This window comes from Plasmodium fragile, assembly GCF_000956335.1.
Source record: "Plasmodium fragile strain nilgiri unplaced genomic scaffold supercont1.22, whole genome shotgun sequence".
Classification (NCBI taxonomy): Eukaryota; Apicomplexa; class Aconoidasida; order Haemosporida; family Plasmodiidae; genus Plasmodium; species Plasmodium fragile.
This window is the reverse complement of record NW_012192602.1, coordinates 317203-330917: the sequence shown is the minus strand read 5'-3', so window position 1 is coordinate 330917 and position 13715 is coordinate 317203. Positions and strand designations below refer to the sequence as shown.

General features: G+C 45.8%; 4 protein-coding genes across 4 annotated transcripts in view; 2 read left to right on the top strand and 2 right to left on the bottom strand.

Annotated features, from left to right (window-relative positions):
• Positions 1 to 108: 108 nt before the first annotated feature.
• AK88_02338 (uncharacterized protein) lies at positions 109 to 1426 on the bottom strand (the record flags this gene model as incomplete). The annotated part of the gene is made up of 2 exons (XM_012479969.1): positions 109 to 345; positions 1337 to 1426. 2 exons carry the CDS (start codon positions 1424 to 1426, stop codon positions 109 to 111), a joined length of 327 nt encoding a protein of 108 aa, XP_012335392.1.
• A 21-nt stretch (positions 1427 to 1447) lies between these two features.
• AK88_02337 (uncharacterized protein) lies at positions 1448 to 7408 on the top strand (the record flags this gene model as incomplete). The annotated part of the gene is made up of 1 exon (XM_012479968.1): positions 1448 to 7408. The coding sequence occupies one exon, from the start codon at positions 1448 to 1450 to the stop codon at positions 7406 to 7408; it is 5961 nt and encodes a 1986-aa protein (XP_012335391.1).
• A 550-nt stretch (positions 7409 to 7958) lies between these two features.
• On the bottom strand, positions 7959 to 12416 carry AK88_02336 (uncharacterized protein; the record flags this gene model as incomplete). Its single annotated transcript, XM_012479967.1, has 1 exon — positions 7959 to 12416. One exon carries the CDS (start codon positions 12414 to 12416, stop codon positions 7959 to 7961), a length of 4458 nt encoding a protein of 1485 aa, XP_012335390.1.
• A 914-nt stretch (positions 12417 to 13330) lies between these two features.
• Positions 13331 to 13715, top strand: part of AK88_02335 (uncharacterized protein) — a gene marked incomplete at both ends in the record, with an annotated part of 6502 nt that continues 6117 nt past the window's right edge. The window contains one exon of the mRNA XM_012479966.1: positions 13331 to 13660. Coding sequence (XP_012335389.1) covers positions 13331 to 13660 — 330 coding nt within the window. The remainder of the gene's footprint in view (positions 13661 to 13715) is intronic.

Here is a 13715-nt window from a genome sequence, read left to right as displayed (position 1 = left end):
GAACAAAAATGTGAAAGCGCCAAGTGGCGCGCCGTTTTCAGTTGCTCAAAAAAAGCGTGCATCCAACGCGAGTGATTAGTTTATACTACTTCTACTTGTGTTCAGTGTTCAGTGTGCAGCTCTCTTTGCGGCTCTCTTTGCGGCTCTCTTTGCGGCTCTCTTTACATTTCTGCTCGTACCCGTGTTTACATATTCATTTACCTGTTCATTTACCTTTTCGTTTACGTGTTCGTTTACCTTTTCATTTACCTTTTCGTTTACGTGTTCGTTTACCTTTTCATTTACCCCTTCGTTTACGTGTTCGTTTACCTTTTCATTTACCCCTTCGTTTACCTCTTGTTTTACCTGTTCGTTTGCCTTTCACCATCGTTTTACCGTTGTGTGCCCGTCGCATATGTGCGTAACTTGCCCTTGGCGACTATACCTTTCTTCACTTTGCGCTTCAACAAGTTATCCCTAGTGAGGTACTTTCCGTGTAGCTCCTACCAACACGAGGTTGAGGAGGACGGACCAGAAAACGACTGCCTCTTCCATCGCTGTAGAGACTGAAGTGTTCTCACTAAATCGGTTTTAATATACCATCCGAAGGGCCAGTAGGAAAAAAAAAAAAAAAAATTTGTATCCTTCTCTACACCCTCCAGTAGAACCTCCACTTAAAAAATGGCACACAGTGTCGTTGCACCCCCACCCGTATTCACTAACCTCATGACATTATCACCCTTGTTCATGCCGTAGCCCCTTCCCTCCCTCCCTCATCTGTGAGTCGTCTACAGTGTAGCGATAAGCGGAGAAGGGGAAAAGGACGAAAAGGAGAAAAGCATTAATAGGGATGTAATAAAAAAAAAAAAAAAGAAAGAAAATCAAACCATGTACAAACAAATGTAGAGAATTTTTTTTTTTTTTTTTTTTTTTTCTTACTGGCGCTTCGGATGGAGGTGCACACATTTTCAACAACAATGAGCTACACCTTGCTTTAGTGGCGTGCCATTCTACTTTTAAGGCTCATGCAAGATGTTCCAACGTATTTTCGTGGTTATGTGTCGTCGCCTTTGCATGGTCCCATCCCACTTCTCCGTGACTTGGCGTACGGGTGGTCGTGTGAACACAAGTGCGCACAGTGCGAAGCATGAAGGTTCACGCGGCGCGCTTGTATAAAAGCCAGGCTAGACAGAGGAGAGGTTGTGTGTTTACCGCCATCATCACACCATCATCACACCATCATCACACCATCATCACACCACCAGCACACCACCAGCACACCACCACCATCGCGTGCAGAAAAAATAATGCTGACACGCATGTGCTCACACACAAAAACAACTTGCCCCTTGATCACGCATCCGATTGTTCGCTCAGCGTAGTGTCTAACTGAACTGGCTAGCGAAGGATCGGCAGGGCCCCCTGTTTGAAGTAGACTGCCGCCCATCAACTGCACCGGTTGACCACCATGAGTGGGAGGAAGGCCAAGGGAAAGGATGGCGCGAAAAAACGAGGGAGCCTCCTTTCAAGCATGTCATGGTTCGGCTTTATAACCTTCGAATGGATTAACATTATATTGAATCAGCTAAAGGCAGAAGACAAATTCAGTCTGCCCAAGATAGAAGAGGATGCAGCAATTGAATACTACACATGTCAATTGGAGAATAATTTAAGAGGATTTAAAAAGAGGAAGAGACAGGATGGGAGTGGTTCAGTGAACGTGAAGGAGGAATGTTGTGAGGAAGATTTTAATGCCGCGTCCACGAAAGAGACTCCTCAATATTACTCGGTGCAGAAGAGAGGCATAATATGTGCTCTGCTCAACACGTTTAGAACTCAGCTCAGTTGTGTTACCTTTTTTTACGTCATTCATACGTTGTATCTTATTTTTGTCGCGCTGTGTATTGAAAATTATATACTACTGATTAAAGGAAAGGGGAGCATGTGGATCCCCTTGTTCCAATCACATAAAGAAATCACATTCGGTTTATTCCTCATCCTGGTCATCATGTGTGACGTCTTGTTTGATGCAGTTCTTACCTTTGTGGATTATCGCTTGAGGTTGAACATGGAGATGACGCTGCTGTATTTTTTGTATAAGATTAATTTGGAGAATTGCAGGGGGCGGTTAGGCACTGAAGTGAGCCAAGCGGTGAACGCGAACGAAGCGAACGAAGCGAGTGAAGCGGTGAACGCGGCCACAGCGCTGCCCCCCAACCGTGAACACACCAACGCTGCGGACCAGCCGCCCCACCAAGACGACGAAGCGGACGACGAAGCGGACGACGACGCGACGCAGAGCGACTCCTGCGACATCAACATATACAACGTCATGTTTGTGGACACGCCCTTCCTCATCTACTTCATCACTGCCATAATAGACTTTTGCAATATCCTTATCAAATTCACCATATCCTTTTACATGTTTTATTTTAAAATGGGTAAGGAGGCAGTAGTTGATGGGATTCTTCTTATAGTACTTTTGTACGCCCTCATGTTTGGTTTCGAGTTGGCTTCAAGTTTATATAAGATAAAACACCTCAAGTGTAGAGACGCGCGAATAAATAATATGCATCACATGTTGAAGGAGTACAAGTTAATTAAAATGTTTAAGTGGGAAGCCATCGCATTTCAGTATGTGAATAGGCATAGGGAAAAGGAAATGAAAGTGTGTACACGAAGAATTTACTTAAGTTCTTTGAGTAATTATATGAACGCTATTTCCATGAACGTTGTTGAGGTTGCTATTTTTTTTATATTTATTAAAGGAGAATTGAACAGCCATAAACCAATTAACGTCAGCTCCATCATCACTCCTTTATTCTTATACAAGTCCCTCATATCTGGCATGTCCAATTTACCTAGCATTATTAATACCATGCTCGAGGGCGCAATCAACATAGGCAGAATCAACAAGTACGTTCAACATCACATGTTTCAATGTAATCGGAGCGAGAATTTTGAATACTGTTGTGTGAATGACCACCAGATTGGCATCCACACGTCCTCCACCACTGCATGCCATCACAATGGAAGAAGCAACAGGGACAAGCAATATTGTGAGGAGTCCACGTGGAGGCACTTTTTCAAATGTTTTTTTTTTAAAAAAGGTTATAGCACCGTCGCCCCCGCTAATAGCAGTACGAATAACAGGAGGGATTACTACAGCGGCGACTACTACAGCGGCGACTACTACAGCGGCGACCAGGGGCAGAGGCACAGTGGCCGGCCCACTGGGGGCGATCTTGCAGTGGTCGGACAAGCGGCTGTAGGAGTGGCGGCAACACACGGCAGAGTGCCCGACGGGGACGTCATTTTAAACATGAACGGGTGTTACTTCTCCCAAGACAAGGCACCCACGGGAAAAGGTCGAGACGCCCTCCTCAAGAACATAAACCTGACGGTGAAGAATAACACCCTGGTGGTGATCTTAGGAAATGTGGGGTCAGGGAAGACGCTATTCTTTAACGCCCTATTGGGGAAGCTAAGGTTGTCTCGGGGCAACTACTACGTGAAGAACTTCTCCCACGACATACCCATGATGTATGTGCCTCAGTTCTACTGGGTAACCATTGGCACCATCCGGTCCATGATCCTCTTTGGAAATAGGTTTGATCCCGTTATATACTACCGAGTCCTTGTTCAGAGCGAGCTTATAAACGACATGAATACATTTAAGAAGAAGGACTTGAGGTACGTGAATGACGAGCATAGTCTGAGCAAAGGACAGAAGGCTAGAATATGTTTAGCCAGAGCGCTGTATCATCATTACATACACATGAGTGATTTGGTGGTTGACTACGAGAGAGATGTCCGCTTTAATAAAAAGTGGCGCGACAGAACCACCTCGGAGAATTTGTACGAAATGGACAATGCCCTCTCTAGGGGGCGGAGTGATGGTCGACGTGGCGGTCGCAGTAGCGGTAGGGGTGGCGATACGAGTGACCGTCGCAGTAATGGCGACAGGCTCCACCCCAAGGGAGAAAAAAGAAAAAGGCTGTTGGGAAAAGGACATGCACATCAAGTGAGAAAAAAAGGATCCGATTATGAACCCTCTTCTTCACAAGAGGAGAGGTACGAACTACAAGACGAGAATAATTCAACCAACTGTACCTCCAACATCGCTAACATAATCAACACGTACTCACATGTGAGTAGTCCGATGAAGGATGCAGGAGGGGAAGAGGAAGACGAGGAACAGGACAAGTACGATGATGGAGGAAGCAATTGTGATTTTATAATTGGACCAGCTGCAGAAATGTATACAGAGAGTAGTGACTTGTTTAAAAAGAATTCTGTTCTAAAGGAATGCTTAGAGCAAGAGCAGATGTCGTACTTGTACCTCCTGGATGACCTCTTCTGTGCATTGGACCCATGCATATGCAAACATATTTTTTATAACCTCTTTTGTAATAAGGAAAACGTGGAAGGGTTTAAGGACAGGTGTGGCTTTATCCTCACCGCAAATCAACACATATGGAATAGCTTTTTGGAAGAAGGCATCGTTAGGGACCTTCAATATGCAGTTGAGGTTTATCGCCTGCAGGACCGCACGCTGGTGTATGAGGGGGACATCCACACGTACGTAAGGAAGGGGGCCCTTGCGCAGCGCGGAGGTGGCACAACTCCCAGTACACCTGCTACGGTTAACACGGTTAGCGCGGTCAACGCGATTAACACGGTCAACGCGATTAACACGGTCAACGCCGCTAACAACATGAAGGATTTTTTTTCAGACCACCAGAGCGGGAAAAAGAACAGCTTCAAGAGCGACGTGAAGTATCACAAATTTGTAACGTTGAAGGAGTTGAAGAATACGTATGCGTGTAGGTTGGAGCCCCTGAACTCTTCGTGTGTGCAGGGGTTCGGGAGGAAGTACACCACGGTGACGCAGAACTATGTGGAGAAGCGCGACGACCACGTGATGAACCCTGTTGCGAGCGTTAGCTTTAGTAGCTTGGGAAGTCTGCGCAAGACGACGATCAGCAGCTACGCGGAGGTGCTGGTTAGGGAGAAGCAGGGCGGCCACAAGCGCGGCATGAACGGTAGCAGCATGAACGGTAGCAGCATGAACGGTAGCAGCATGAACGGTACCGGCTGCAACAGTAGCGGCCGTTACAATCACAGCAGGAAGCATGCCAATCTGTCCTTCCAGCACGACGACAGAATAACGCTGCACGAGTTTGAACAGGTGAACAAGGTGCTGCAGGCCCAGCTGAAGCAGAGCTACATGTACGAATACATGGGAGACCACGAAAATGAAGACGAGGGAGAGCAAGAAGAACTCCGGTTTAAGGGCAACATCAAGTGGGAGACGTTGGTTTGGTACCTGCGCATGATAGGAACCCCGCTCATAGTGGTAATTCTGCTTTTCATGGTGATCTCCATTTGTACAGACGAAATAAAAAACATCTTGCTCTTTATGGCCAGCACTCTAATGAAAAGTAAAGGACAGAACGATGCAGACATTTTAAAAAAGCAAATGGAGTACATGAAGTACTTTGTCCTTCTCCCATGTATATCTCTCTTCACCACGTTAACTGCCTTCATGCTTATTGCTCACGCCATAGCCATTTCAGCGGTAAAAATACACACACAAGTTCTAATCAGCATTTTATATGCACCCATCCATGCCTTCTACAGCAACAACTTGGGTACTATAATTAATCGATTCATCACAGACATAAATATAATGGATAATGGAATTATTAAAAGAATTTATAAAACATTTTATACTTTTTTCCGCTTCCTTTTTACCATTTTTCTTCTAAATTATATGGTTTACCAGACTGTGTATGTATTTCCTCTGGTTATTTTTCTTATTTACTTTTGCGTGTTTCAAAAATACTCAAGGGGATGCAAAGAAGCTCAGCGAGGATACCTAAGTAGCCATGCCCCTCTGTGCACCATATACAGCAATACCATAATGGGTAAAGACATTATTAATTTGTATAAGAAGAATAAATACTTCCTGGACTTATATTCTAAGCGTGTACTTGATTTTAAAAACTATACGATTTTCAAATGGTGCCTAACGATATGGGCTTCTTTATATGTGCAGCTGATCGTTTTAGGCCTCACCGCTTTTTATATCATTTACCCTTACCTATTGCACCCCTACATTGGAAATAAGCAGGACCCTCACTTTATGAACGAGGAGAAGAACGCAAGTACCATTGGCTATTGTATTACCTTTTCGTGTAGCCTGGGCTTTATCATTAAGTCGCTTTTGTATGATTACACGCATGTGGAAAAGGAGATGTGCAGCACGCAGCGCCTGGAGGAGTGCGCGCGCATGTTCAACGAGCAGGTGCAGTGTGGTGCCCCGATAAGCGGCCCATCGGTACGCGACCCACCGCAACACAACCCACCGAAACACAACCCACCGCTACACGACAAAGCGACGTATGGGCTGCACGACAAAGCGACGTATGGGCTGCACGACAAAGCGACGTATGGGCTGCACGACACAGCGACGTATGGGTTGCACGACACAGCGACGTATGGGTTGCACGACACAGCGACGTGTGAGTTGCACGACACAGCGACGTATGGGCTGCACTTCAAAAACGTGTTCGTGAGCTATAAAAAAAAAATCTTCCTAGACAAATCGCGCAACCTGTACTACTACGCGAACGACAAGTCCTGCTTAAGAAATATGAACATATACGCGCTCAAGGGGCAGAACATTGGCATAGTGGGTAGGTCGGGCGCAGGGAAGAGCACAACCATTCTGTCTGTCCTGGGCCTCATCCCCACCACCAGGGGAACTATATCCATCGAGGGAAGAGATATCAACTCCATGACTCTAGAAGAAAAAAAAAAAATTATTGGTCTCCTCCCACAATCCTCTTTTGTATTCTTTCACTGGACCATACGTACGTATATAGACCCCTACAACAACTTCACAGATGAAGAAATTATGAATGCCTTTGAATTAATTGGTATCAACTTGCGAGAGGAGGATTTGTATAAATACATTTATAAGCAGAAGAAAAAAGCATCTCAGGAGGATAGGGGTAGAGTGTCTAATGGAAGGGAGAAGCGAAACAAGAGTAAGTCTTTCACGGAAGGAAACTTTTTGGCTCTGTCGGATGATTGTATTCGTTACTTAGCTTTGGTCAGGATCTTCCTCAACCGATACACGTACAAGCTGGTGTTAATCGATGAGATCCCTGTAATTAATTTTAATTTGAGCAACAGCAATGCAAATAATTTTTTCTGCAGCGACGTTAAGTCTTTTGAGTATATAATACGCAACTACTTCTCGCACATCACTGTGTTGATCATCGCTCACGATGTGAGCACGCTGTCTTGCTGCGACTTCATTTACGTCGTGGCCAATGGCGAGGTCTCCTACAAGTGCAGCTACTCAGAGATCAAGACGCAGGCGGCGCTCGCCGCTCTCATTCAGCAACAGACCGAGTGAGGGGAAGCGGTACACGGACACCCAATCGGTGTGAGCGGCCTGCAACCGCTACATGCAACGTGCACCCGTTACGTGCCTTTTTTTTCCCTTTAAAAACGAGCGAGTGACAGTTTGCGTTCCAGCGCGACGTCGAGTTTTTTTTTTAGAGTCTGCCCCCAATCCGGCGACAGGTCCTTTTTTGAGCCCCTTTCGAGGTTTTTTTTTTTTTTTCCCGAATTATACACGCACATGTGGTTTGCATACTCGTTTTATGCACCCCGTGTTCCACCCGTGCGTGTTACGCGAACCCATTTTTGACTTTGGCCCCGAGTTTATGTTTTCTACTCGCTACGTTGTTTTCGAGTTGGCCCGTTCTGTGCTGTGCGTTACACCGTCTTGCGGCCCCTTTTTTTTTTGAGTAGCCCATTTAGCACTCCATTTTTGAGTCGACTTCCATTTCAACCTTTTTTTTTTTTTTTTTTTTAATTTCCCAGAGGGGGACGCTTTATGCAATTGTTCCTTTGTCTTTGCCCGACGGCACGCACGCATGTACGCATGTACGCGGTCGCCGTCACGCTGCACCCAAGTGAGCAGCACCAACCGAGTGGGCACCACCACTTCGCTGAGCCCCGTCTGCACTGTGCACATAAGACACCTCGAGCACCCGCCGAACGCGCTTCTCAAACTGAGACAGCTCCCTGCACAGTTGTTCGTTCTCCTCCTTCAACTCAATTTCCATTAGGGCGCTCAACAGCTCAGGGATAAAGGAAGGGAAGAAGTAATAAAAGTGTAACATCACAGGTAGGATAGAAGAAACAAAATGGTCTAAGTAAGGTCTGAAGCATCTCTGGAGGCAACCTTTAAAATAGCAGCACAAGTTCTTCTTATAACCTTCCACCTCGATTCTGTTATTTTTTGCATGTACAATAAAGTAAAATACAACCAACTGTGTGTAGAAGGTGGTCTTGTCCAATACATTATATGGTTTCAACACGGTTTCCTTTTCTTTTATATAAATGTTCTTGTAGTAGTTGATATTCTCTTCTACGTTAAAGCTATCACTCGTTATGGCCATCATGCTGCTTGCTAGGTAATGGAAGACCGTGTGGAATGTGGTGGGGCGGACGTAGAAGGACAGGTAGAAGGCGCTCTGAGTGTCGAACCCCGACTCGCATAGGCTCTGCAGGCTGCTCTCGCTCAGTGTCTTCACCAACGCATCCATTTTCTTTAGGAAGAAGTTTAGGTCGCCGAGGATTGGTCCCGCGTCGCGCTTCGTGTGTTCCACTTTCCCCGCTTGGCACTTCGTGTCCGCCTCTTCCCCGCTTCTGAGACTGAGCACCCACTGCGCCACGGCGGTCTCCTGCAAAGCCGTGATGTCCTCCACCTTGAGCGGTAGGAAGTCCTCGGCACACAGACGGGGCGGGATCAGCGACAAGTAGCTTTGCAGCCTCGTAAAGATAAAACATGCCAGGCTGTCCAGGAAGTTGTGTGTTACCAGCAGCTCGGCATACTTGGGAGAAATTTGCAGGAAAAAATTTAATGGGTTCTGGAAGATGGAGATGTAGTGGGCGCAGAGCTGTTCGTCTAGTAGGTGCTTCATCAGTTGGGTGAAGTTTCGCATGGGGGTAGGGGGGTCAAGGTCACCAACACTGGAACCCCCCAAATGGAGACCACTTTCCATGGCGCCCCCCCCATTCAACAGGATCACCTCGATGAAGGTAACCACCAGCAGGCAGTTCCTCAGCAGCGAGCTTTCCAACCCCATGATGATAGCGTCATCCGGGGCACACACCACAGAGTTGTTCTCCGTAGCGCCAAGGAAAAGCCTCCTCATGGCATCCCTGGCTTTCACAATGTGGGCGTATAATCCATTTGAAGATTCTACAAGCGGGTAACTTCCCGACGGGTCACCTATGCATGTGTCTACACCGTCACAGGTGAGGTAGCAGTGGCCATTCTCTTCCTCATCCATCTCATTGTTCACCCCCCCTGAAGAAAACTGCGTGAGGATAATTTCGGGTAGTAACGCATGAACGCATTCATACCACTTTTGAAAAAAAAAGCAACTCAGTTGAGAATCCCTTCTGCAAAAGTTCAAGCAAGTCTTCCATGGAAGGACGTGCAACATGATCAGGTAATTTATCTCCATATATCTGTAGCAGACGGAAGTGTGAACTCGAGCAATGGCATACATCAGGAGAGTGTACAAATAGCAGCACACTTGGTTTGGATTCGCTTCAATAAATTTTTTCATAATGAAAAGGATGTCTTGCGAATGGTCTTCACTTGAGGTACTACTCTCCGTTTGCGACACGTCCAGGTAGCTGTAGTGGCTGTGCTTCAGTAGGTTCACATCGTCCATTTGTGTTACGCTGCAACGTGGGGGAGGGGTCTTTCCCCTTTGGCTACCGCCCCACGTTAAGCAATAATCAGTGCACGCTCGCCTCAACAGTTGGCTCTTCTTCCCGCCCCGCGTACGACTCTCATCCGCCTCGCCAAGGAATGGATTAACAGCATCCTTAACTCGGTTCCTCCTCGAGAGACCACTCCCCAAGGTTGTTAAAGTCCCCCTGGGGTAATCAAAGAGGAAAAGAAAGCCCTGCACAAAATTATAATTCAGGAGAGATGGCAAAACAGCGTTGTTCTTCTCGTTGTACTTCTCCGCGAACTGTACATACACATCGACCACAATAAAGTAAATTGGAAAGAGGAGGAATTTTTTTCTGTAGTGGTCTAGGGAGTGCACTTCCCCTTGGTAGTAAATGCAAGCAGACATTTTGTGAATCAGCTCAAAGAGGTACACACTTATCCTCAAGGACATCCGATCAAAGTAGTGCCTTATGCTTTTCTTCACATCGTGTATGGGCTTGGAAAGGTACTTGAAAATATTTTTAAAAAGAAATTTTATTATAATTAGAGGTAACTTCAGAAGGTCCTTTTTTACTTCCATTGAGAGGTAGCACAGGATGTCCATCAGTTTGTTTTCGTTTGTCGCGTACTCCATCACGTCTTTCCTAAGCGCGCGCCGCTTAGCGAGCTCGGGTCCACGCAGGTCTACGCGCGGGTCTCCATCCAAGTCGTAAGGCAAGCCGCTCGCCAAACCGCTCGCCAAGCCACCACCCAAAGGGACGTTACCACTACCGCTAACATTCGTGGCGCCCCCGCTCTCCGCGCGCACGTATTCCTGCACCATCTCGTAACGCACCTTTAGTAGGCTCGAAATGATGAGGCACAAAAGGGAGCTCTTCCTCCGAAGCCTCAACAGATTCATGAGCTGGAAGATTAAATTGTTCTCCACCAACTTGGTGAGTGTGAAACTCCAGACATCACTCAACCGAAGGAGGTTCATGTGGAGCACGACCGATACAAGGGTTGCATACTTCCTGCATGTGTTTCCATTAACGCTAGACGACAAATAATTCTTGTAACTGGTCACATCGCTGTGTAGGTTATATTCATACGGGTGCGCCGTGGGGGCTTCCAGGTCACTCTCAAGATGCTCATACTTCACTGTGTACTCCTTCCTATTGTTAACGATGTTGTAGCAATTCATGTGGACGTACTTGATGATGCACGAGGAGTTAAAGAAGGACTCCTTCCTCGTGGTGCGCATGATTAATTCGTCCTTGTCGGACATGTAGGTGGACACGAAATGAGCGATGCGCCGGTGCTCCGGGGGGGGACTTCCATGGGGTGGCGACCCACCCAGTAGCTGCGCCCTTGCGGGCTCCACCAAAGCACGAAAAAAATTCTCCTCGTTTTGCCTGAACAAGTCAGGTGAATTGGCACATCGAATAAGGGACACCAAAATGAGTCTTAACTTTACGGAAAGCTCGCAATCACATTTGTCAATAAAGTGGAGTACCAAATAAATATCCATCGTTGCACAAGATTGCTGTTCACATTGAAGTAATTTTTTTATTTTTTCAAGAGGAGGGACAAAAAATACGAACTCTTCATCACACAGATCTTCAACGGAAAGGTAAAGGAAAAAGGCAAACTCGTAAAAGTTGCTTTCCTTTCTGTATGTCCAAAAATCCATCTCCCAACTGTTTGGATGATTGAATAAAAAAATATCACGTAAAAATGAGAAGACGTATTTTAACATGCGATGAATAGCAGAACGATCACACAGGTTAAGGAGGAAGTATCGTAAACATTTAAAATCATAAATGTCTTTTTTATTTTTTCTGACAAAAAGTTTTATTGCTTCCCATTCCATAATAATTTCCACGCTGTTCGAAATGTTTTTTTTCACTTTCTTCCATTTTTTGTATATTATAAAATAAAAAAAAAGGACGTCTTTTTTTTTTTTGTACAGATGAAGCAACACAGAAATGAGCAACTGCATATAGCACTTGTCCATGTCTAGGGTTGGGGACTTCATCATCACGTCTGCCACAAGGTTCGTTGCGTATATGTTGTGCACAAGGGGGTGTATCAAACTGAACAAAATTTCAAACTCTCTTTTTTCGTTAATAAATATAATGTCATTTATTTGGGGTATACCCATACTTGGTTTGTCCTCATCTGTGAATGCTCCTTCTTCTTCCCCTTCCCCTTCAAGTGGACCTTCACATTTCGTGTTGCCACTCTTCTGCGCCCACCCCTTTTTCACACTCGCGTGGAGCCTCACCACACGGAATAACTGTACGAGAAAAAGATCCGCAATGCTTTGAGGGTCTCTCTCCATGTCATCTGGCACAGTAGTAGGAGGCAAGCATGGCCATTCCAATGAGTCCAGCCCATCCTGTCCATTCACCCATTCGGGAGGACTCGCCCCCTCACCCAATCGCTTCACAAACTCGCATACATATTTAAAATTCACAAAGGAGAAATTTTTAATCGTGTCGAGGTACTCCCCCCCAGCTGCAATGTCCTTCCACAATTTGCCCACAGCTTTGTTCTTCCCCTTATACAAACTGTTAAACCTTAAAAAGGCGAAGAAGAACTTTTTCAGCTTCTTCCTTTGGACGCTCCTCTCTATGGCCTTAAAGTGTTTTTTCTCAAGAAGCTCCACGACGTTCATTTTGGCAGAAGGAAGCAGTTCATGCGTAGGTACACATCCATATGTTAGTTGCTTCCTCTTGCATGTTTACTCTGTTGCCCCTTTTTCTCCCTTGCACAACTCAGCCGCGTAATTCCCGCAAAATGGAGAAAAATCGCCTGAACAAGTCAGGTGTAATAAAAAAGGGGGACAACAAATGGAGAGAATAACAACAAAAAAAAATTACTATTACGCGAAAAAAAAAAAAAAAAGGAATTAAAAAAAAAACAGCAAATATGTGACAAGCTTAGCCGATAATTTACACGCAGCCCCATTTGGGCGCTCAAATTTGTGATGAATGTGTCTCCATCGGTTATGCCGTTTTTGTAAAGGGGAAATGTGTTCCCTCAAAAGGAGAGCCTCTGCACAACGTTTGCTTCTTCGCCAGAGTTGTCACTTGGTAAAGTTCAGAAGGCATACACAAGAGGTGGGCTCCAACGGAGTGATTTTTATCTGTGCACTCGTTTTGCCCTACGCGCGATAGTCACGTCGCTGGAGGAAGCAAGAACTACGCGATATGTGAATGTTCTGAGGGCGACTAGCCATTTTGTGCTAACATCAAAAAAAAAAAAAAAAAAAAAAAAGAAGAAAAAAAAAACTCAAGTGAACACACTCCCAAATGGGCCAAGCAGCGCCACAATAAACAACTCATTTGTGGCAGCCCCCATTTTTGCATTTTATTTTTTCCTTAATAGTGAGGTAAATCTTTTAACCAAGTGCCCTCCACCATGCAGGACCATCACAGCTCAGCCGAACCTTCCAACGGTCACACATTCTACAACATCTGTAGAGCGTATGACTGTTCGTTCTTCCCCCGCTGGAACTCCACTTGCAATGAAAACACAGGAGAACATGTGTGAGATGCACACCGGGACAAAAAAAATGCTTTTACGAAAATGAATGCAGTGAGGAAATGCCCGTCAAGGAGCGGTTCGTCAAAAAATATCCTGTTTAGAAGTGTCCTCGCAGAAGGCATTCCCCCAAGGAACATCCCCCAAAGGAAGAACAATCACTTCCTCATTCACCATGTGAGGAAGTCCCCCTTCTATACGTCAGTGGTTGTCCACAATTTTGACCTCAGAGCAAATCAGCAGCTGCTCCTGAGCAATGCCATCACAGTGAACAATGAAACGGCGCTACTTAAAGGGTGCCTGAATTTCATGAAGAATTTCGAAAGCTTTGCCGCCATCTGTTGTGCTTGCAGCGACCCCAAGAATAAGGTGCAGGTCGGTTGGGAAAATTGTCCCTCTTCAATGCGCCTTCCCCAAGGGGGGGGGGGGG